Source organism: Chiloscyllium plagiosum, unplaced genomic scaffold (genome assembly GCF_037043375.1).
Source record: "Chiloscyllium plagiosum isolate Xiang-an unplaced genomic scaffold, Cpla_swu_hap1 HiC_scaffold_1, whole genome shotgun sequence".
In the NCBI taxonomy this organism is placed as follows: domain Eukaryota; kingdom Metazoa; phylum Chordata; class Chondrichthyes; order Orectolobiformes; family Hemiscylliidae; genus Chiloscyllium; species Chiloscyllium plagiosum.
This window is the reverse complement of record NW_028270139.1, coordinates 152,079,648-152,101,552: the sequence shown is the minus strand read 5'-3', so window position 1 is coordinate 152,101,552 and position 21,905 is coordinate 152,079,648. Positions and strand designations below refer to the sequence as shown.

Sequence of the window (21,905 nt, the reverse complement as noted above, 5' to 3'; positions counted from 1 at the left end):
TGTTGACGTCACTCTGTGTTGCCAACTGATCTAGTACCTTACAGTAGATATGTACATAAGGTTAAAACCAACAAGGTAAAAACAATGACTGCAGATGCTGGAAACCAGATTCTGGATTAGTGGTGCTGGAAGAGCACAGCAGTTCAGGCAGCATCCATCAAGCAGCAAAATCGACGTTTCGGGCAAAAGCCCTTCATCAGGAATAAAGGCAGTGAGCCTGAAGCTTGGAGAGATAAGCTAGGGGAGGGTGGGGGTGGGGAGACAGTAGCATAGAGTACAATGGGTGAGTGGGGGAGGAGATGAAGGTGACAGGTCACGGAGGAGAGGGTGGAGTGGATAGGTGGAAAAGGAGCTAGGCAGGTCGGACAAGTCCGGACAAGTCATGGGGACAGTGCTGAGCTGGAAGTTTGAAACTAGGATAGAGGTGTGGGCAAAAATGCCATCCCGTATTCCCAATTCCTCCGCCTCCGCCGTATCTGCTCCCAGGAGGAGCAGTTCCACCATAGAACACACCAGATGGCCTCCTTCTTTAGAGACCGCAATTTCCCTTCCCACATGGTTAAAGATGCCCTCCAACGCATCTCGTCCACATCCCGCACCTCCAGCCTCGGACCCCAGCCCTCTAACCGTAACAAGGACAGAACGCCCCTGGTGCTCACCTTCCACCCTACAAACCTTTGCATAAACCAAATCATCCGCTGAGTTGTCCGCCACCTCCAAAAAGACCCCACCACCAGGGATATATTTCCTTCCCTACCCTTTTCCGCCTTCTGCAAAGACCGTTCCCTCTGTGACTACCTGGTCAGGTCCACGCCCCCCTATGACCCACCCTCCCATCCTGGCACTTTCCCCTGCCACTGCAGGAACTGTAAAACCTGTGCCCACACCTCCTCCCACACCTCTATCCAAGGCCCTAAAGGAGCCTTCCACATCCATCAAGGTTTTACCTGCACATCCACTAATATCATTTATTGTATCTGTTGCTCCCGATGCGGTCTCCTCTACATTGAGGAGACTGGGCGACTCCTAGCAGAGCGCTTTAGGGAACATCTCCGAGACACCCGCACCAATCAACCACACCGCCCCGTGGCCCAACATTTCAACTCCCCCTCCCACTCTGCCGAGGACATGGAGGTCCTGGGCCTCCTTCACTGCCGCTCCCTCACCACCAGACGCCTGGAGGAAGAACGCCTCATCTTCCGCCTCGGAACACTTCAACCCCAGGGCATCAATGTGGACTTCAACAGCTTCCTCATTTCCCCTTCCCCCACCTCATCCTAGTTTCAAACTTCCAGCTCCGTGTGGGCGGCACGGTGGCACAGTGGTTAGCACTGCTGCTTCACAGCGCCAGAGACCCGGGTTCAGTTCCCGCCTCAGGCGACTGACTGTGTGGAGTTTGCACGTTCTCCCCGTGTCTGCGTGGGTTTCCTCCGGGTGCTCCGGTTTCCTCCCACAGTCCAAAGATGTGCAGGGTCAGGTGAATTGGCCATACTAAATTGCCCGTAGTGTTAGGTAAGGGGTAAATGTAGGGGTATGGGGTGGGTTTCGCTTCAGCGGGTCGGTGTGGACATGTTGGGCCGAAGGGCCTGTTTCCACACTGTAATCTAATCTAATCTAATCACTGTCCCCATGACTTGTCCGGACTTGTCCGACCTGCCTAGCTCCTTTTCCACCTATCCACTCCACCCTCTCCTCCGTGACCTGTCACCTTCATCTCCTCCCCCACTCACCCATTGTACTCTATGCTACTGTCTCCCCACCCCCACCCTCCCCTAGCTTATCTCTCCAAGCTTCAGGCTCACTGCCTTTATTCCTGATGAAGGGCTTTTGCCCGAAACGTCGATTTTGCTGCTCGTTGGATGCTGCCTGAACTGCTGTGCTCTTCCAGCACCACTGATCCAGAATGTACGTAAGGTTTCCTAACGAGTTGTCAACCTTCCTGCCTCTGTTTGTCGAGTAACTGACCAAGTTGGTTGGCACACCACTGGACCACCTTTTTGCAAGAATTCTTATATCCTTTTTAAGGCACACAGATATTTCATTATTAAGTTTATATTGTCCGATCAAAATCTGGTTTGCACTACACTTGTCCAATGAAATGTCCAGGTTCTTTGACTGAGCTGTGATTTGCAACACTCCTCCAACTGCATTGATAGGTTGAAAACTCCACTTCAGTCATTTAAAAGCAAAATACTGCTAATACTGAAAAAATGAAATTAAAAAAAAAGTTCTGTGAGGAGAAAAAGTCTGACAATGCATAGCTTCCTGAAGATGTGCCAGATGTTTTTTCGTTGTTTAGGATGGAGTAGTGGTGGTGTTGGAATGTATTTGTGTGGCTGATGGAAGAGGCAGGACAGCACATTGCATTGTTGGCAGTAGGTGCTGCTCTACTCTTGAGAACATAGAGCTGCAGGCCTCTGTATGACAGCTTTTAAGGAATTGGGATTTGTGGCACTTAATTCGTTGGGCCTTTCCAAAAGGAGCGGATGTGGGGCTCTTGGCTAATTGGGTCCATTGCCTCCATTCAATACTACCTCGTATCTTCAGGTGTATTCAGAGTTGTAGCCTGGCAGAAGACCATAACTTTGAACCATGTTTGGACTGGTTTAGTCCATTTAATGATAGTTTTTGCCTAAAAATCTTACCAGTGACTCTGTTTACTGTTACGGGAAAAACTTGGCCTGTAATTCTTCCAGTTATTACTTATTCTGCATTTTGTACAGCAATCATGCTTAAGAGATTTTTCATGATATTTCATTGTAGACAAGTGTATATATGTTGTTTAATATTAACCATGCAGATCAGAAGGGTCCTATGTTGAAGTCTGAATTTAAGCTGTTAGTTTATTTCAACTGAGATGGACTAGAAATATTCATTAGGAATGTTCCTTCGTGAAGGAAGGAAAAAGGAAGGAAAAATATAAACAATAGATGTTCCCTGGGTTGAACAAGTTCCACAAATTTTGTCTAAGTATGGCTTTGTCAATTTAAAATTTTATAGCCTGGACACTCAACTTAGAACATAGAACGTAGAAAAGTACAGCACAGAACAGGCCCTCTGGTCCATGATGTTGTGCCGAGGATTAATCCTAATGTAAAATAAAATAGTTTGTGCACCCCTCAATTCACTGCTATCCATGTGCATGTCCAACAGTCGCTTAAATGTCCCTGATGACTCTGCTTCCATCACCACCACTGGCAAAGCATTCCAAGCATTCACAACTCTCTGCATAAAGAACCTACCTCTGACGTCCCCTCTCTACCTTTCTCCTAATATCTTAAAACTATGACCCCTCATGCCAGTCAGTCCTGCCCCGGGGAAAAGTCTCTGGTTATTGACTCTCTCCATGCCTCTCATTACCTTCTATACCTCGATCAGGTCACTTCTCTTCCTCCTCCTCTTCAGACAGAAATGTCCGAACTTAGTCAATCTCTCTTCATTCGGCAAGCCCTCCAGTCCAGGCAGCATCCTGGTAAATCTTGTTTGCACCCTCTCCAAAGCCTCTCTAGTTTTCCTAGTAGAACAACCAGAACTGGACACAATATTCCAAGTGTGGTCTCACCAGGGACTTGTAGAGCTATAGCAAAACCTAACAGCTCTTAAACTCGATCCCACTGTTAATGAAACATCATATGCTTTCTTAACAACCCTATCTACTTGGGTCGCAACTTTGAGGGATCTATGTACTTGAACACCAAAATCCCTCTGTTCCTGTCTTTAATCCTATATTTAGCATTCGAGTTCGACCTTCCAAAATGCATTACTTCGCATTCATCCAGGTTGAACTCCATTTGCCATTTCTCAGCCCAGCTCTGCATCTTATCTGTCACACTGCAGCCTGCAATCGCCCTCAATACTATCAACGGCACCTCCAACCTTTGTGACATCGGCAAATTTACTAACCCAACCCCTCAACCGCCTCATCCAAGTCATTTATAAAAACTACAAACAGCAGAGGCCCAAGAATAGAGCCCTGCGGGACCCCTCAACACTGACATTCAGGCAGAATACTTTCTATCTGCAACCACTCTCTGCCTGCTGTCAGCCATCCAATTCTGAATCCAGATAGCCAAATCTCCCTGTATGCCATACCTCCTGACTTAATGAATGAGCCTACCATGGGGAACCTTATCAAATGCCTTGTTGGAGTTCAGATACACCACATCCACTGCTCGACCTTCGTCGACCTGTCTCGTCACCTCCTCAAAGAACTCAGTATGTTTTGTGAGGCATGCCCTACCCCTCACAAAGCCATGCTGACTGCCCTTAATAACGCTATGCTTTTCTAAATAGTCATAAATTCTATCCCTCCGAATTCTTTCCAAAACCTTGCTGACCACAGATGTTCGACTGACTGGTCTGCAATTGCCAGGGATTTCCCTATTACCCTTCTTGAAAAAAGGAACAACATTTGCCTCCTTCCAATCCTCCGGTACAACTCCCATGAGAGTGAGGAAGCAAAGATCTTGGCCAGCGGCTTAGAAACCTCCTTTCTTGCTTCCTGGAGCAGCCTAGAATAAATCAGGTCTGGCCCTGGGGACTTATCAATCTTAGTGTTTGCCAAAATTTCCAGCACATCAACTTCATCAATCTTGATCTGTTCAGGCCTGTAGCCAGGTTCTTCAAAGCTCTCATTCACAACAAGGTCCCTTTCCTTAATGAAAACTGAAGCAAAAAACTCATTTAGGGCTTCCCCTATGTACTCAGACTCCACACACAAGTTCCCTACACCATCCCTGATCAGCCCTACCTTCTCTCTGATCGTTCTCTTGTTCCTCACATATAAGTAAATTGCCTTTAGGTTCTCCCTAATCCTTCTTGCCAAGTCTTTTTCGTGCCCCCTTCTGGCTCTCCTCAGTCCATTTCTGAGCTCTGTTCTAGTGAGCCTGTAATCCTCTAAAGCTGTGCTAGATCATTGCTTCCTCCACCGTAAGTAAGCTGCCTCCTTCCTTTTGACGGGAAGCTCCTGTGTTCTCGTCATCCAAGGTTCCTTAATCTCATCCCTTCTTACCTGTCTCAGAAGAACAAATTTGTGCATCACTTGCAACAACTGCTCCTTAAACAGTCTCCACATGTCTGCTGTGCTCTTTGTGTGGAACAAATGCTCCCAATCTGTACTTCCCAACTTCTGTCTGATAGCGTCATAGTTTTCTTTTCCCCAAGTAAATATCTTCCCTTGGTGACTGCTCCTTTCCCTCTCCGTGGCTATGGTAGATGTGAGGCAGTTGTGGTCACTGTCACAAAGTGTTCTCCCACCGCGAGATTCGACACCTGACCTGGCTCATTGCTGAGCACCAAATCGAAAATGGCCTTTCCCCTCATCGGCCTGTTGACATACTGAGTAAGGAAACCCTCCTGAACGCACATGACAAAAACTGCTCCATCCAAACTATCTGTACTAAGGAGGTTCCAGTTGATATTGGGAAAGTTGAAATCACTCATAACAACAACCCTGCTACATCTGCATTTCGTCCAAATCTGCCTGCTTATGATTTCTTCAATCTCTCTACTGCTATTAGGGGGTCTGTAGAAAACCCCCCAATGAGGTGGCTGCTCCCTTGCTGTTCTTAACTTCCACCCATACTGACTCAGTAGACTAACCTTTGTTTCCGTAGCTGTGATGCACTCTGATTAGCAATCCTCTTTTTCCGCCCTCCCTGTTCTTTTTAAACGTTCTAAACCCTGGAACATCTAGCAACCATTCGTGCCCTTGTGAAACCCACGTCTGCGTGATGGCCACAACATCGTAGCCCCAAGTACTGATCCATACTCTAAGTTCATCACTCTGATTTTGGACACTCCTTGAGTTAAAGCAGACACACTTTAACCAATCACTTTGTTTCATCGCATGAGAAACCTTCCCTATAGAACCTGTCACTGCCCATCTACAACTGTCCCTCTCTCAGATATGTAGCTCTGATTCCCACCCTCCTGCCAAACTAGTTTAAACCCTCCTGAACCACATGAACAAATCTCGTGCCTCTCAGTTCAGGTGCAACCCGTCCTTCATGTACAGGTCCCACCTTTCCCATAAGGCACCCCAGTGGTCTAAGTATCTGAAGCCCTCCCTCCTGCGTCAGCCTCGCAGCCACGTGTTAAGCTACATTCGCAGACTGTTCCTCACCTCACTATCTCATGTCATCATTAGCAACCCGAGATCACTACTATACTTGTCCTGCTCTTCAGCTTCCAACCTAGCTCTCTGTACTCACTTTTCAGATCCTCAGTCCCTTTCCTGGCTATATCATTGGTGCCAGTATGTACCAGGATTTCTGGCTGCTCACTCTCCCGCTTCAGAATCCTGTAAGCCCGATCGACGGCATCCTTGGCACCGGGGAGGTAACATATCTTCCGGGACTCCAGTTCCTGACCACAAAATCTCCTGTCAATCTGTCTAACTATTGAGTCCCTTACCACTAGCACTTTTCTGTTCTCCCCCCGCTTCCCTTCTGAGCCTCAGTGCCAAAGACCTGACAACTGTGGCTTTTTCCGGTAGACCGTCCCCATCAGCAGTATCCAAAACGTATATTTATTGCTGAGGGGAATGGCCACAGGGCATCCCATCCCTATCTGTTGGTTCCCCTTCCTCCCCCTGACTGTCACCCAGCTGTCCTTATCCTGTGTCTGAGGAGTGACCACCTCCCTGTACATCCGCTCAATTTCTCCCTCAGCCTCCCTGATGATCCATAGTTCATCCAGCTCCAGCTCCAGTTCCTTAACTCGGTTTTCGAGGAGCTGGAGTTGGGTGCGCTTCCTGCAGATGTGGTTGGCAGAGACATGTTAAGTATTTCTCACCTGCCACATTCTAGAGGAGGAACATGCAACTGCCCTATCAACCATACCCTGCTAATTTGAAAGCCCACACAGGACTAAACATGGAAGAGAAGAAAAAAAAGGAGAAAACTTGAAAACTTACTGAGTTTACAGACTCTAAGGTGAGAGGAGGTGGGTGGGAGGGAGGCCCTACGGTGTAGGGTCTCTGGTTTAGATCTCACCCACTTTAAAAACTTCCCAGCAGCCCTCATTTCTCTCTGCTCTATCTCCTTGCCGCTCTGTTCAAAAAAATTTTGTTTTTTTTTACTTACCGTCTCAGCAGTCCTCCGCTCCTCTCTCACACCTCCCAACAAATGAAGGACCCAACGCCTGAGGTAAGTATTTTAAACCATTACACTCACCTTCCCAGCAGTCCCTCGCACCACTCGACAAACTTGCTCAGTGAGCTCATGCTGATCTCTGCCAATTCTGCTTTCTTACCACATTCTCAAGTTATCTGAAGGGCTAACGATCTATGAACCTTTTCATGGTTACACTATTAAATGTCAAGGGGTGATAGTTAGATTGTCTTAAATTCGACTGTGTAGCATCAAGGAAGCCTAGCAAAACTTTAGTCAATGGGTATTTCCTCTGGTTACAGTCATTCCTAGCACATAGAAAGATAGTTGTGGTTGTTGAAGGTCAGTCATCTGAGCGCCAGGGCGTCTCTGCATGTGTTCCTCAGGGTAATGTTCTATGCCAAAGCATCATCAACGTCATCACTGACCTTCTCTCCATTATAAGGTCAGAAGTAAGGACTTGTGCTAATTGCTCAATGTTCGCCATTTGCGACTCTTTAGACACTGAAGTAGTCCATGATCAAATGCAACAAAATCTGCACAGTATCCAGGTTTGGCCTGACGAGTGGTAAGTAACATTTGTGCTACACAAATGCCAGGCATTGACCATCTCCAATAAGAGACAATCTAACCACCAACCCCTTGATATTCAATAGAGTTGCCATCACTGAATCCCCTGCTATGGGCATCCTTGGGGTAGCCATTGACCAGCACTAGCTAGACTCTCCACATAAATGTAGTGGCTACAAGAGCAGGTCAGAGGCTAGAAATACTGTACTTACAGGTTGTTTTTCTTCAGAGTTTAGGACTAAGGATCATTGCCTCAGAATAAGTGGTCAGCCATTGAAAAGGTTCTTAGACTTTCAGCCACTAAGAAAACCTGAGAATGTGGCAGGAAAGCAGAATTGGGGTTGATCAGTTGAGTAACTCTCCTCCTGACTCTCAAGAGCCTGTCCACTACCTATTCGGTACAAATCAGGCGCGTGCTGGAATATTCTCCGCTTGTCTGAATGGATGTGGCTCCAACAACACTCCAGAAGCTTGACACCATTCAGGATAAAGCAATCTACTTGATTGGCACCTGTTATGGGGAGGCCGGACCATCTCAAAACGTTTTAAGAAAGTAACCCAGATCCTAACTTTGCTAGTTATTTTAAGCAAGTATAACACAGGTATTCCAGGAGGGACGCATTTGGTTAAACCATGCAATTTTAAACAAAAGAGAATTTATTTACAAGATTACCAAATGAAATACAGACAAAACAGAACCAAATACAGAATAACAACAAACCATCCCAACTTAACTGCAGCATTTCAAGATAGGAGTTCACCACCAGCTTCTCAAGGGCAGCTTAGGACAGGAAATAAATGCTGATCCAGCTGTTGATGCCGAAGTTCCATGTATCAAGTAAAAAGAATGCACCTGCTGTGCCTCTGCTACTGGGTCTGGTCAAGGCCATCAGTATTTACAGACCCTTGAGGGTGCCACAGCACCCAGCTGTCTTCCCCTCTCTGTGATTATGTTTCTGTTCTGATGACCGTGGAGAGGAAGGTACTAGTTGTCCATGAAAGATGGGCACCCATATCATCATCAACTTTTTTCTCTTAATTTTATAACTTCATGTAAGTCATTGCTTCTTAACTTTTGTTACATTGCTCTGTTAGGTGTTGATTAAACATGTTTTGTTTTATCTTTTCCAAAGAATAGAGTTATTGCATTGATGGAAACCATTCTATAATCATTTAGTAGATCTAGTCCATGATGGTTGTCTATGTGATGAGTATAACTCATTTCTTTCCTTGACCCCATCCAAGTGGTACTGCAAATTCTTTTGTTCAGGTGCATAATCCAATTCCAAACTGGATGGCATGACTCAACCTGCCTCTGCCACCTTTTCAGGCTTCTATTGACTTTTGTTCTTTTGGCAATCATTGCAACTATATGTCCTCTAGCTCTTGAACCTTGGAATATTCTCTGTAGATTTATATCTATCCAGACACCTCATGAATTTGAACATCTATGTCAAACATCATCTGAGTATGATCTCAGAATAATCTTGGCTTTTCCAATTTATTAATGAAGTTGAACTTGCTCAGCAGAACTTGGAGCCTTCCATTAATTTCTGCATCCTTTTTAAAGTGATGCTCAAGATTTGACACTTATTATGCATCAGGTCATACCCCTTCAAAACATTTAAGAAAATGGCCCAGACCCTACCTTTGCTCGTTGTTTTAAGCAGGTGTAAAGTAGATAATTTAGGAGAGATGCCACTGGTCAAACCACTTTGCTTTAAACAAAACAGAATTTATTTGCAAGATTACCGAATGAAACACAAACAAAAGAGAACAAAATACTGAATAACTTAACCTGTCCGAACCTAAGAGACTTTCCCAACTTAATGCTGCTGTTCCCAGTACTTGCAAGAATCCCCATAAACACCCTTGGCACAAAAGGTCAAATCAAGCACAGGATCTTACAGCAGAGAAGTTAGAGAAATTAGTATGGACCTGCTTCTTTGGGGTCCAGCAGCTTTTTCCACACTACTGCTAAAAACCAAACCAAACCAAACCAGGGTGAAGCTGAGCTGGGAGAACTGGCTACTCCCCTTTGATTATACATGTGTTCTTTTTAAAACTTAAAAGGCCTTTTGCCTGAGGCAGTATCTGTTAGCCATAATCAGTTGGCTCTAAAACCCTTCAACTTAGACTTTTCGCAGCCCGTGTCTTTTATGACCTCTCTTGAAAAAAAATCAAGGACATCATAACCTTGGTAAAGCAACAGCATCATCACATGCTGAAGTTCGGTTGAAGCCATGCCGGTGTTTTACAAAATTCATGTCCACATGGCAAAGACAATTATTTTAATAACTAAACTTAATATTCAAAGTTTGAGAAGATTTGTAGCTCGGGTACTCGTTGTGGTTCTGTTCGCCGAGCTGGGAATTTGTGTTGCAGACGTTTTGTCCCCTGTCGAGGTGACATCCTCAGTGCTTGGGAGCCTCCTGTGAAGTGCTTCTGTGATCTTTCCTCCGGCATTTATAGTGGTTTGAATCTGCTGCTTCCGGTTGTCAGTTCCAGCTGTCCGTTTCAGTGGTTGGTATATTGGACCCAATGTACCGATCACTGCAAGGGACAGCTGGAACTGACAACCAGAAGCGGCAGATTCAAACCACTACAACTGTTGGAGGAAAGATCATAGAAGCGCTTCACAGGAGGCTCCCAAGCACTGAGGATGTCACCTAGACAGGGGACGAAACATCTGCAACACAAATTCCCAGCTTGGCGAACAGAACCACAACTTAATATAGATTAAATAAGACAACTAAAACTTCAGAAAGCTGGTGAATTTCTTGAGGTTCTTCACGGTAGTTTCCTACACCAATGCATCACAGAGTCATAGAGTCCTGCAGCACGGAGATAGACCCTTTGGCCCAAACTGCTCCATCCACCTTAACCCCGTTTTCCTGCACTTGGCCCGTATACTTCTAAATCTTTTCTATCCATGTATTTGTCCAAATGCCTTTTAAATGTTGTCAGTGTACCTGCCTCAACTAACAATAAGGAATATTATACTAGATTTAATAATGAGCGAGGCTTAGTTATTAACTTAATTATCTAATAGCACAGCATGATTCAATGCATTATAGTTTGTAAACCTGAATCAGCAGCAAGGACTCTGGGTTAGGTACAGCTGATTAGGTTGTCCAAAGGAAAGTAGACAAATCTGGCAGATTGTAGGTTAAATCTTTATCTGGAAAAGAGCACGTTATGGTGAATTTTGTCTTTCAGACAGCAGGATGTAGTTAATGTGTACCCAAAGACTGTTTGCAACAACTACTCCGTTGCATTTATAGAAATGACTTGGGTATTAGAATTTAGGGTAAAATTTGCTGATAGCCACAGAAAGGGAGAATTGGCAAGCTATGAGGATGATAGAAATTGACATGAACAGTACTTCAGCTGAAATAATCAGAAGACAAGTTGCACATGGAATTTAATACAGCAAGTGAATTGTGATGCTTTTAGGCAGAAGACTGCAAGTTTGAATGGACTGCTTTCTCTGGGTTTTCGCCCACATAACCTGGCTGGGGTTTGGAGACACAGACCTGCCCAGATATTAAGATGCCTAACTTTTATCATTTTTTTTTAAACATGTACTTCGTGATTGATTCAGATTGAGTGCTTTCTAGTTTCCAAGGCATAAATTAATTTCTGTGTTCTGCCTTTTCTACCTCAGCGGCTTAATCGTACCTGAGAAGAATGGGAATGTGACTGTACCTGAAGTTGTTTCAAGATCTGGTTATGCTTTGCTGCATTTTTTCAGTGATGCTGCCTATAATCTAACTGGATTCAACATAACGTATAGGTAAGTATCAAACAATATGCAAAACAAAATGTAGTAGTATGGAATAGTTTGAAGGTTCAGTAAATAGGACTTGCTGTGATTGGTAAATTGTTAAATGTCAGAATGAATTCTTCCTGTTTACTTAGTTAAAGGAATGATAAGGTACCTGAAAGCTCCCAACATTCTCAGAGCACCAACCAGTGTCATACTTTATTCCTTTTCTGATACTTGGAAGCTACAAGCCTTTACTTATGATTTTAATTAGGTCACACAGTTATTATACCATACACTTTTAAAATTGTCAGCCGTGTGATGACGCGAAACTCATACTTTGCTGCTTAACTTGCATTCATGTAAAGTTATATTTTCTATTCAGATGTTGCTAGTATATTTAAGTCTCTTGTAGATACGCAGACTTCTACAGTTTATAGGATATCTCACTGTTGCAGAGAATAGCGGTACAAAAAGTGAACATGTTAAAATGCTACATATACTGTTAAAATACATTTTGTAAAGTGCAACTTGACAGGCTCTGAGATAGTCCTATCCTTCTGGCCTTTTAAGACCCAAGGCAAAAGCCCTGATTATGCATTATAATATGGGCAGCAGAGATTTTGGTGTGGAAGATAGAACCTGAGCTGGACAAAGCTACATAATTTCCTCTTGAGGTGAAAAAAGCAAGACTGAAAGTTGTACAACGGAGGTAAAATAGGTATGATTCGATTAGATTCCCCACAGTATGGAAACAGGCCCTTCGTCTCAACAAGTCCACACCGACACTCCGAAAAGTCCCACCCAGACCCATTCCCCTACCCTCTATTTACCCCTGACTAATTATAGAGTCTCATGTCTGTGATGGGGAGAATATAGAACTACAAGTTTGATCTCTACTTAACATTGTGGAAAATTGCCTGGGCACATCCATTTAAAAAAAATGCAGGTCAAATTCAATCGGGTTAATTATCAACGCTTTACTTTGAATTCTCAAAGAGGTCGCAGATGTGTTGTCATTGGTGCTTCATTGCCTGACTGATGATTTGCTCACAAAATTCACTTGTGGATTTCGCGAGAACTGTTCAGCTGCAGTTCTCATTTCAGTCATTAAACAAAACGAGGAGAAAAGAACTGACTTCCAGTGGTGAAGTGACAATGACTACCCTCGCCACCAAGGCAGCATTTGACAAAGTGTGGCATCATGGAGTCTGAACAAAATTTAAGTCAATGGACATAGAAGGAAAGTTCTCCATGGGTAACCATCATAGAAGAAAGGAAATTGATTGTGATTGTGGGAAGCCAATTGTCTCCACTTGAGGAGTGAAGATGCAGGAGTTCATGACAATAGTCTTCTGCGTCTGACCATTTTCAGCTGCTTCATTGATGCGCTACCCTCTATCCTAAGTTCAAAGGTGGGGATGTTTGCTGGTACTGGGCAGGGTTTTGTTCACAGTTGTAACTCTTCAGATAGTGGAGCAGTTCATGCCTGCATGCAGCAGGACCTGGACAAAACTCAGATTTGTAACAGGCAAGTAACATTCATACCACGTATGTGCCAGGTAATGACTCTTTACAAGAAGAGAGTATCTGATCATCTACTCTTGTCATTTTCATGGGTATTACCACTGCTGAATTCATCACAATCAGTGTTTTTTTGTGCACCATTGACCAGGAAACTAACTAGACCAGCCATATCAATGCAGCAATGATGACAGTAGATCAGAAGCTTGGAATTTTGTGATGAGTAGCTCACCTCCTGACTCGTTAAAAACCTGTCAACTGTACACCAGGTATAAGTCAAGACTGACATCAAATACTGTTTGCATGGATGAGGGCAATCCCTATATGTTTTGAAACTTCGTACAACACAGGCTAAAGCAGCTTGATCAATACTTAACCCATCATAGAACGTAGAACAATACAGCGCAGAACAGGCCCTTTGGCCCTCAATGTTGCCTGTGAACTATTCTCAGGTCGTTCCCCTACACTATCCCAAAATCATCCATGTGCTTCTCTAAGAATTGTTTAAATCTCCCTCGTGTGGATAAGTTGACGACATTAGCAGGTAGGGCATTCCACGCCCTTACCACTCTGTGCGTAAAGAACCTGCCTCTGACATCTGTCTTAAATCTATCACCCCTCAGTTTGTAGTTATGCCCTCTCGTACAAGCTGACATCATCCGAGGAAAACGTCTTTCACTGTCTACCCTCTCTAATCCTCTGATCATCTTGCATGTCTCTATCAAATCCCCCCTTAGCCGCCTTCTTTCCAATGAGAACAGACCCAAGTCTCTCAGTCTTTCCTCCTAAGACCTTCCCTCCAGACCAGGCAACATCCTGGTAAATCTCCTCTTCACCTTTTCCAATACTTCCACATCCTTCCCAAAATATGGCGACCAGAACTGTACGCAATATTCCAAGTGTGGCCGCACCAGCGTTTTGTATAGTTGCAGCATCTTCAACATTTGCTCCCCCCAACAACTAAGCATAGTGTCATTAGTGTGCACTGGTTGTAGGGTGTATCGTAGTAACTTAATAAGCCTCTGGCTAAAGAGCCTTGTTAGGTTAGTGAAATTAATGCATGGCTGAAAACTGGTGTAGGAGAAATGTGTTCTGATCTATGGGACACTGGCATCTGAACTGGGAAAACTGGAAGCTTGTACTTTTGGGACAGTCTATACTTAAACAGTTCTGATCCAGTGTTTGAGTAGACTAGGAAAGTAGAGACAGCATTAAAATAAAATTGAAGTGCGGAATCAACCTTGGGTAGATACAGTGAATCAAAGAGTAGAGTCAAGACAGTCTAAGGTTGAAGAGTTGACAGTTGAAGAGATCATAGAATAATTTTTAGATTCTTAGGGCAATGTATTCTGGAATCAACCAGAGAGCAAATTATATTTGACTGAGTATCGTGTGATGTGACCAGATTGATTAATGACCTCAGAGCTGAGGCAAGCATAGGTTGCAATCACTAAATATGATTACATTTAAATATGATCCCTGATGAAGGGCTCCGGCCTGAAACGTTGATTTTCCTGCTCCTCGGATGCTGCCTGACCTGCTGTGCTTTTCCAGCAAAGCACTCTCAACCATGATTACATTTTACTTCCATTTTGAAAGGAAAAAGAGTGGGCATAAGTCTAGTATTTTCAACTAAAATAAGGGGAATTTTGTGAGCTGTCAGCTGAGGTGCTAGGCTAGGGGAACATATAAATTGAGAAGTAGTGGCAGACATTTAATGGTGGTATTTCAGAATACTCAACGTAAGTATCTTCCTCCTATTAAAAACCTTGAAGAGAAAGACCATGGTTGGGGAAAGCTTAAAACTTGAGAAAAAAACACATATAACTGCGCAAAGATAAATGACAGGCTCAGCTATTTTGAATTGACATAAATGACTTGGATGAGGGGAGTGGAAGTATGGGAACAAAATTTGCAGATGACTCAAAGATCATTAAGAAAATTTTGTGAAGAGGGTATCAGGAGGTTGCAGGTTGCTACAGATAGGTTGTGCATAAATCTGGGGGACAGTATAATGTGGAAAAATATGAAGTTTACTTTGGCAGGAGATTGAAGAAGCAAAGCGTGACTTAAATGGAGGATTACAGAATTCGAAGGTGGAGTGTTCTTGTGCATGAATGTCAAACTGTTAGTTTGCAAGTACTTTTGGTAATTAAAACTATTGGGATGCTATCCTTTAAGAGAGGAATGGAACATAGAAGTAAAAATGTTGTGTTTGTTGCATTGAACATTGGTGCGAATACACCTGATAGCACTGGGTTTATCTGTACCGTAAAGATGATAGTGGTTCAAGCTGACAGCTGATACCTTTTGAAGGGCCATTAGGGGCGGGCCATAAATGTCAAGCATTTTCCCCACTCAGTCAGTTTGTAAAATCACACTGAAGTATTTCTGCATCCTCCTTACAGCTCACCCTTCCATCCACCTTTGTGATACCTGCAAATTTGGAGATGTTACATTTAATTCCCTCATGATAATCATTTGCATATGTTGTGAGTAGTTGGGGTCCGAACACTGAATGCTGCGGTAGTCTGCTAGTCACTGTCTGCCATTTGGAAAAAGAACCATTTATTCCTATTTGTTTCTTATCTGCCAGCTGGTTTTCTATCCAGTTCCATGCACTACACCTAATTCCATATGCTTTAATTTTGCATACTAATCTCTGATGTGAAACTTTATAGCAAGTATCTGAAATGCAAATAAACCACATCCACTGGTTCCCATTCATCAGCTAATCCTCAGAGTCCCAGTGTGAATGCCATTCTGTAAATGCCTTCTGACTGGCTAATCCTTCCATTGTTTGTAAAATGCTCAGCTATGAATTCCTTTTTTTAATGAGTTCTAGCATTTTCCCCATTAGTGACATCAGGCTGACCGGTCTATATTTCCCTGTGTTTCTCTCTGCTTTCATTTTTAAATAGAGGGGTTACATTGGGTACCCTCCAACTTGTATAAACTGTTCTAAAATGTGTAGAATCTTGGAAGAAGACCAGCCATGCATCACTATTTTTAAGGGATGCTCCCTTAAGTAGTCTGGGATGTTGATTATCGTGTTCTGGAGATGTATTGACCTTCAAGCCCATGAATTCCTCCAGCACCATTTCCCTACCAACACTGATTTGATTCAATATCTCCCTCTCACAACACTGTGTTCCCAAACATTTCTGATGTTACTTGTGTCCTCTTTTGTGAAAACAGGTTAAATTATGTACTTAGTTTGTCAGCCATTTTTGTGCCCCATTATGAATTATGTTTATGGATGTAACGACCTAAATTTGTCTTCAACAATTTTTTTCTCTCCACATACCTATAGAACCTTTTAATGTCAGTTTACTCCTTTTGTAAAAACAAAGGTACAGAAGTTATGATACAGAAGTGTTGGTCTCACGTAGACCTTCCAGATGAACTTCTGATTTATTTGTACTTTTAATTTAGCATAATATACTTGCTGCTCATGATGCAGGCATCTGTGTTTTGGCATCGATGCTGCCTGACTTGCTGCACTTTTCCAGCGACACATTTTCAGCTCTGATCTCCAGCATCTGCAGTCCTCACTTTCTCTTCTGTATTTTGGAGTCCACTTTGCAGAATATTTCAGTTAGGTTTATGTATATGACTTGGACTTTGGTCTATCATTTCAAGTCTCTGCCCTACTTGTACCACCTTAGTGCTCACTCTCCGTTGCAAAGAGGTCAAGTATAAACTCGAGGAACAAGACCTCACTTTTAGTGCGCACATTGCAAACTTTTGTGCCCAACATTTTTTCATCAACTTGGGATCATAACTTCTATCCTATTAAATTCCCTTCTCTGGCTGCTGTTAATTCTACGATTTGATTATTCTTCATGTTGACTGATTTGTTTTATTTCTTCCGTTATTGTTTTTTTTTCTTGGGTGTTCTGGACCAGACCAGAACCCCTCAAAATATTTCAAGAAGGTAGGCCAGACACTATCTTTTGCTTATTTTAAAGGTAATTGTGAAGTGAGTGTTCCGAATATGATGCAACTGGTCAAACTACTTGATGTGAACTCAATTTATTTAAACACTAGTTAAAATACAAAGAAAAGAAAAGGAATTTAGAATAACTTAATAGACAATAGGTGCAGGAGTAGGCCATTCAGCCCTTCATGCCTGCACCGCCATTCAATATAATCATGGCTGATCATTCCTAATCAGTATCCTGTTCCTGCCTTATCTCCATAACCCTTGATTCCACAATTGGAAAAGTTAACCAAATAATAGCATATATTTTACGAATTAACTGTTCCAATATAATAACATCCCATAAACACACCCCTTCGCAAAAAGGCAAATTCAGACTCCTGTGCAGTCCTCCAATCCCAGATGGCGGGGGGGGAACATCAATTGAAATTTCAGAGAATGATGCAGCTAGGAATCATTCACTGAGGCTTCCAACTCTTCTGAGACCCCAAACAGCTTCTGACTGCTGGAAAGAACAACAAAACGCGGAAGTGCTGGTCAGAGAGAGCTGGCCACATCCATTCAGACTATTTAAAAAATTCCCAAGGCCTCCTAAACTGTTTGCTTAAGCCATCTTCAGTAGCCAGTTTAATACCTCTGCCTTTACAAGCTCTCTTAAAAAAAAACCCAGGACAAAATAACCTTTTAAAGTGACAGCATCGTTACAGGGGTCTTTGCCTCTTTTTTTTTTGGCATTGTGTTCTTTTGCCCTTAAAAGTAATTTGCCCTTCCTCTGAATTTGATTAAAATATTGTTTTTAACCTTTACCAAATACAGGTCGACAATCCTTTATCAGAAATTCTGAAATCTGAAGTTTTTCTCGTGAAGCTTTTTTCCTCTCCCATAACAAGGTTGTTTGGCGTGCAAACAGTTAATACAACTCCACACCCACTTAACCCACTCAGATGTGACATGGCGGCGTGGCCCAATACTGGCAGGCGTCAATTCTATCTCAGCGCTCCTAGTACTCTTTTCCCTGGGGTGGAGGAGTCCAGAACTAGTTCTGGCAGGTGGGACTAGATTGGGTTGGAATATCTGGTCGGCATAGACAAGTTGGACCGAAGGGTCTATTTCCATACCGTACATCTCTATGACTGTACTCACAGGTGCATCTGCTGTTCAGTAATTTTTTTTATTTCACTGTGAAGCTGTTGCTTTTTCCAAAATCCGAAAACGAGCTGGCCCTCGAGGGTTTCGGATAAAGGATTGTACCAGTGCACCCTGATTTCTGACAATTTTGAGCATTTTCTGACAGTTTGTGGAAGTTAGTACTTGGCAATCTTTTCTGAAACCCCTTCACTACTATCTCAACCTTGTGATCTTTTTAGTTTATTGAGCTAGTGAATATTGAATGTTGACGTGGAATTAGAATTGGAGGCTGTAAATGTGAGCTTCAAATAGTTTGTCGATGAAAATTAACGTGATAAGACATATGAACAGAAAATAGGCCATTCACTCACTTGATCATGTCTGATAAGTTTCTCAACTCCATTCTCCCACCTTCTACCCATAATCTTTGATCCCCTTAACAATCAAGAACCCATCTATTTAATGACCTCCACACCCTTCTATGGCAATGAATTCCATAGATTCACCACTCTGGCTGATTAAGTTTCTCCTCATCTCCATTCTAAAGGGTCTTCCCTTTCCTGTAAGGCTGTGCCCTCAGATCCTAGTATCTCCTAATGGAAACATCTTCCCAATGTCCAGTCTATCCAGTGGTGAAAGTATTCAGTGCAGAAGACTGAATTTTTATTGTTCTGCACGTGTATATTTGCTTTGTTTCAATGTCATGAAATTTATTTTTTGAACTGGAATTAATACGCATGTTAAAATATTCTACCTTTGGTTAGAAAATAAGTAACTGGATTTTTTTTTTTAAATAAAGGATTTTTTAAACATTTGCTTATTGAATTTTATTTGTGACTTATTAATCCATGTGAAATACCTACTTGTGGCTTGCTCAAACTGGAGAAGTGAATGTAAATAAATGTGGATTACTACATCCAGAACCTCAACCTGAGCTACAAATCTTTTCATAACTCGCTAATGTGGATTAGTCTGCATTTGGTTTGTTCAAAGCTAAATGCATATTTCTGCAGATTAATTTATCCCATAATAAACCTGTTTTCTTGCTACATGTGTCTGCAATGATATAAAAGCGTCAAGGGTTTGTATTTAATTTAGTTTCTATTATGAGTGTGTTTTCAGTCTTGCATTAAAATTTTGATGTTTTAGGTGATTCAGGATATCAGAAAAATCTGACAATATCTCAGATTGTCACAAGTGCAATGGACATGAAATGAGAAGTATACGAAGCAGGAATATTTGATGGATTCATAATTTTTTTATGTAGAGGGAAGAATGCAAATTAGTTCAAATGTTAACAAATTGATAATATGTGAACAGTTGAACAGATCTTTATTTTTCATTAACTAGTTTACCAGCGCAAACTGTATTCCTTTTAATAGATTTGCATTTATAGAGCAGATTTCATAATTGCAATGTTGTAGACAACAGCCCGGGTTGCAATCTTGCAAGTACCTCACATCTCGGGTCTACATTCCCTCCTTCTGGTGCCATTACTCCATTGATCCCAAGACAGTCTCATCTTGCCAAGTGTAAAATTCTATATGCACATTTGTTACTGGTATTACAACAAGGGGTGGTGATGACTTTCTGATGTTATGACTGGACTAATCCAGAGACTCACAAATGTTCTGGGCCCTGCGTTTAAATGCTGCCTTTGATTCAATGAAAATCTAATGATGACTGCTTACTCCTGCTCCTAGTTCTTATGTTCTAACAACTAAGAAAAGTAGTTGATTTTCAGAAAAACACATTCACTAATGTCCTTAAGGGAAGGAAGCTGCTACACACTTGGTGACCGCACACCCACAGCAATGTGCTTGACTCTTTACTCTGGGTGATTAGAGATGGGTCTGGCTTGGCGAGCCTAGCCATGCCCACATCCTGCCAATGAATTTTAAAAACTTTCAAACCTGTGTTAAGTTGGGAGAAATTGGGTGAAGGATGGGTGGTTATTTCATTGATGCATAACAGTAATGAGTGAATTATTTAAAATGGTGTAAAACCCAAACGTAGTATGGACTATATAAACAAGCTTGCACTGATTCCGATATATTAAATTGGTTTATAGCGGCACTCTTGCTTGTAGCAATTAAATTTCTAGCCATGTAATGGAACACTTAAGTATTTCATTTCACACCTTTATACCACTGTTTATGTTGCTAGCACTACTCTGCACATGCATGTTGTTCTCTTTACTCTAAGTGCACCAGGATCTAATAAAATTTTCAAGTTGATCAACCAAGGAATCTGAGCAATCAGGACATGCAAATACTAAATATTATTACAGATTGTAGTTAAGTATTTGTTTTTAATAGGGGCTATTGTGAACTTCCAAATGTTTCTGTGTGCGGTAACTAAGGTGTTGATTATAATTGTCACTCAAGTCCAATTAATTTTAGCCATTGGCAATTAATATGTAACTCATTTGTAATATTTAATGCATAACTCATTATACTGTTTTCCTGTCTGTAAAGCTAATGCAGCTCTGACCAGTCTACCTTGCAGCTAAAAGATGCAAATTAAGATATTATCATAATGCTCCAATATAAATATGAAGCACAGACCATGTATCTAAATGCATAACATTATTTATTTTTTAAGTGGCATCAGTTAGGTCATTGCAATAGCCAGTTTTTGTGCAGTAGTGTCATTACTGATATTAAACATTTTACTGGGGATGGTTGATTTAATATAGCCCAGGATATGAAGAGAGCTTCCTCCTTTTGACTGGGCATCTGGATTGTTTATTAGACACTGGAACAAGCACATTCAGTAGCTTTGTGTTGTTAGAGAAGAATCATTCTCAGCAATACAAATCTCTGTGATCTATGCTGAAGGGCACATTGGAACTTAAGAACAAGAGTAGGCCATTCAGACTGTCATGCTGCCTCGTTATTCAATATAATCTTGGTCGATTGAACAATTCAGTGCGTTGTACTCATCCCATTCCCATAACCCTGTATGCTGCTAATAATTGGAAATTTCACCATCTCTACCTTAAAACATACTCAAAGACTCTCTGTGGTAGAGAATTCCAAAGGTTTCCAACCCTCTGAGTAAAGTAATTTTTTTGAAGTGGCATCCCCCTTATTTTTAAGTTGTGTACCTGGTTTTAGACTCCCCAATCAGGGGAAACATCTTGCACCTTCCCTTCTATTCCTTTAAATATTTTGTGAGCCTCACAGAGAACATCTCTCATTCTCTGAACTGGCTCTCTCTCTCTTTGGATCATTCCCACAATCTTGAGAACAAGTCTGGTAAATCTTTGTCACCCATATATTGCATGTCTTTCCTGAGGTAATAAGACCAAAATTATGTGTAGTATTCCAGGTACAGTTTAACTACACTTGTACAATTGAAGCAAGGCTTCACCTCTGTACTGTACTCTTGCATTAAAGACCAAAATTCCATTAGCCTTCCTAATAACCTGCTGCAACTGCATGTTGGCCTTCAGTGACATATTGACAAGTATACCTTGGTCCTTTTGTGCATTTGCATTTTCATTATTTAGATAAGGGAAGTAAATATAACGTTTCTTATAATGTCATACAATTTAAGAAATACTCTGTTTTTCTTACTAAAGTGGAGAATCTCCCAAAATTGAGTGTACATAAAAACATGGAAAATAGGAGCAGGAGCATGCCATTTTGCCCTTTTGAGTCTGTTCCATCCTCCAGTATGATTATAGCTTACCACCCAACCCGGTACCCTGTTACTTCTTTCACCTCATGTTTTTTGATCTCTTTGACCCTAAGAAATATATCTGTTTTCTTATTGAAACCATTTAATGTGTTGATCTTGACTGCTTTCTGGAGCAGAGAATTCCACAGGTTCACCACTCTAAGAAATTTCTCTACTG

At 42.1% G+C, this 21,905-nt stretch overlaps 1 protein-coding gene across 2 annotated transcripts in view; it reads left to right on the top strand.

Annotated features, from left to right (window-relative positions):
- The window catches only part of atrn (attractin), a 412,972-nt gene that overhangs the window by 74,279 nt on the left and 316,788 nt on the right, over positions 1 to 21,905 (top strand). For both annotated transcript variants that reach the window (XM_087991640.1, XM_087991645.1), the window contains exon 4: positions 11,350 to 11,478. In XM_087991640.1, the coding sequence (XP_087847766.1) occupies positions 11,350 to 11,478 (129 nt within the window). The remainder of the gene's footprint in view (positions 1 to 11,349; positions 11,479 to 21,905) is intronic.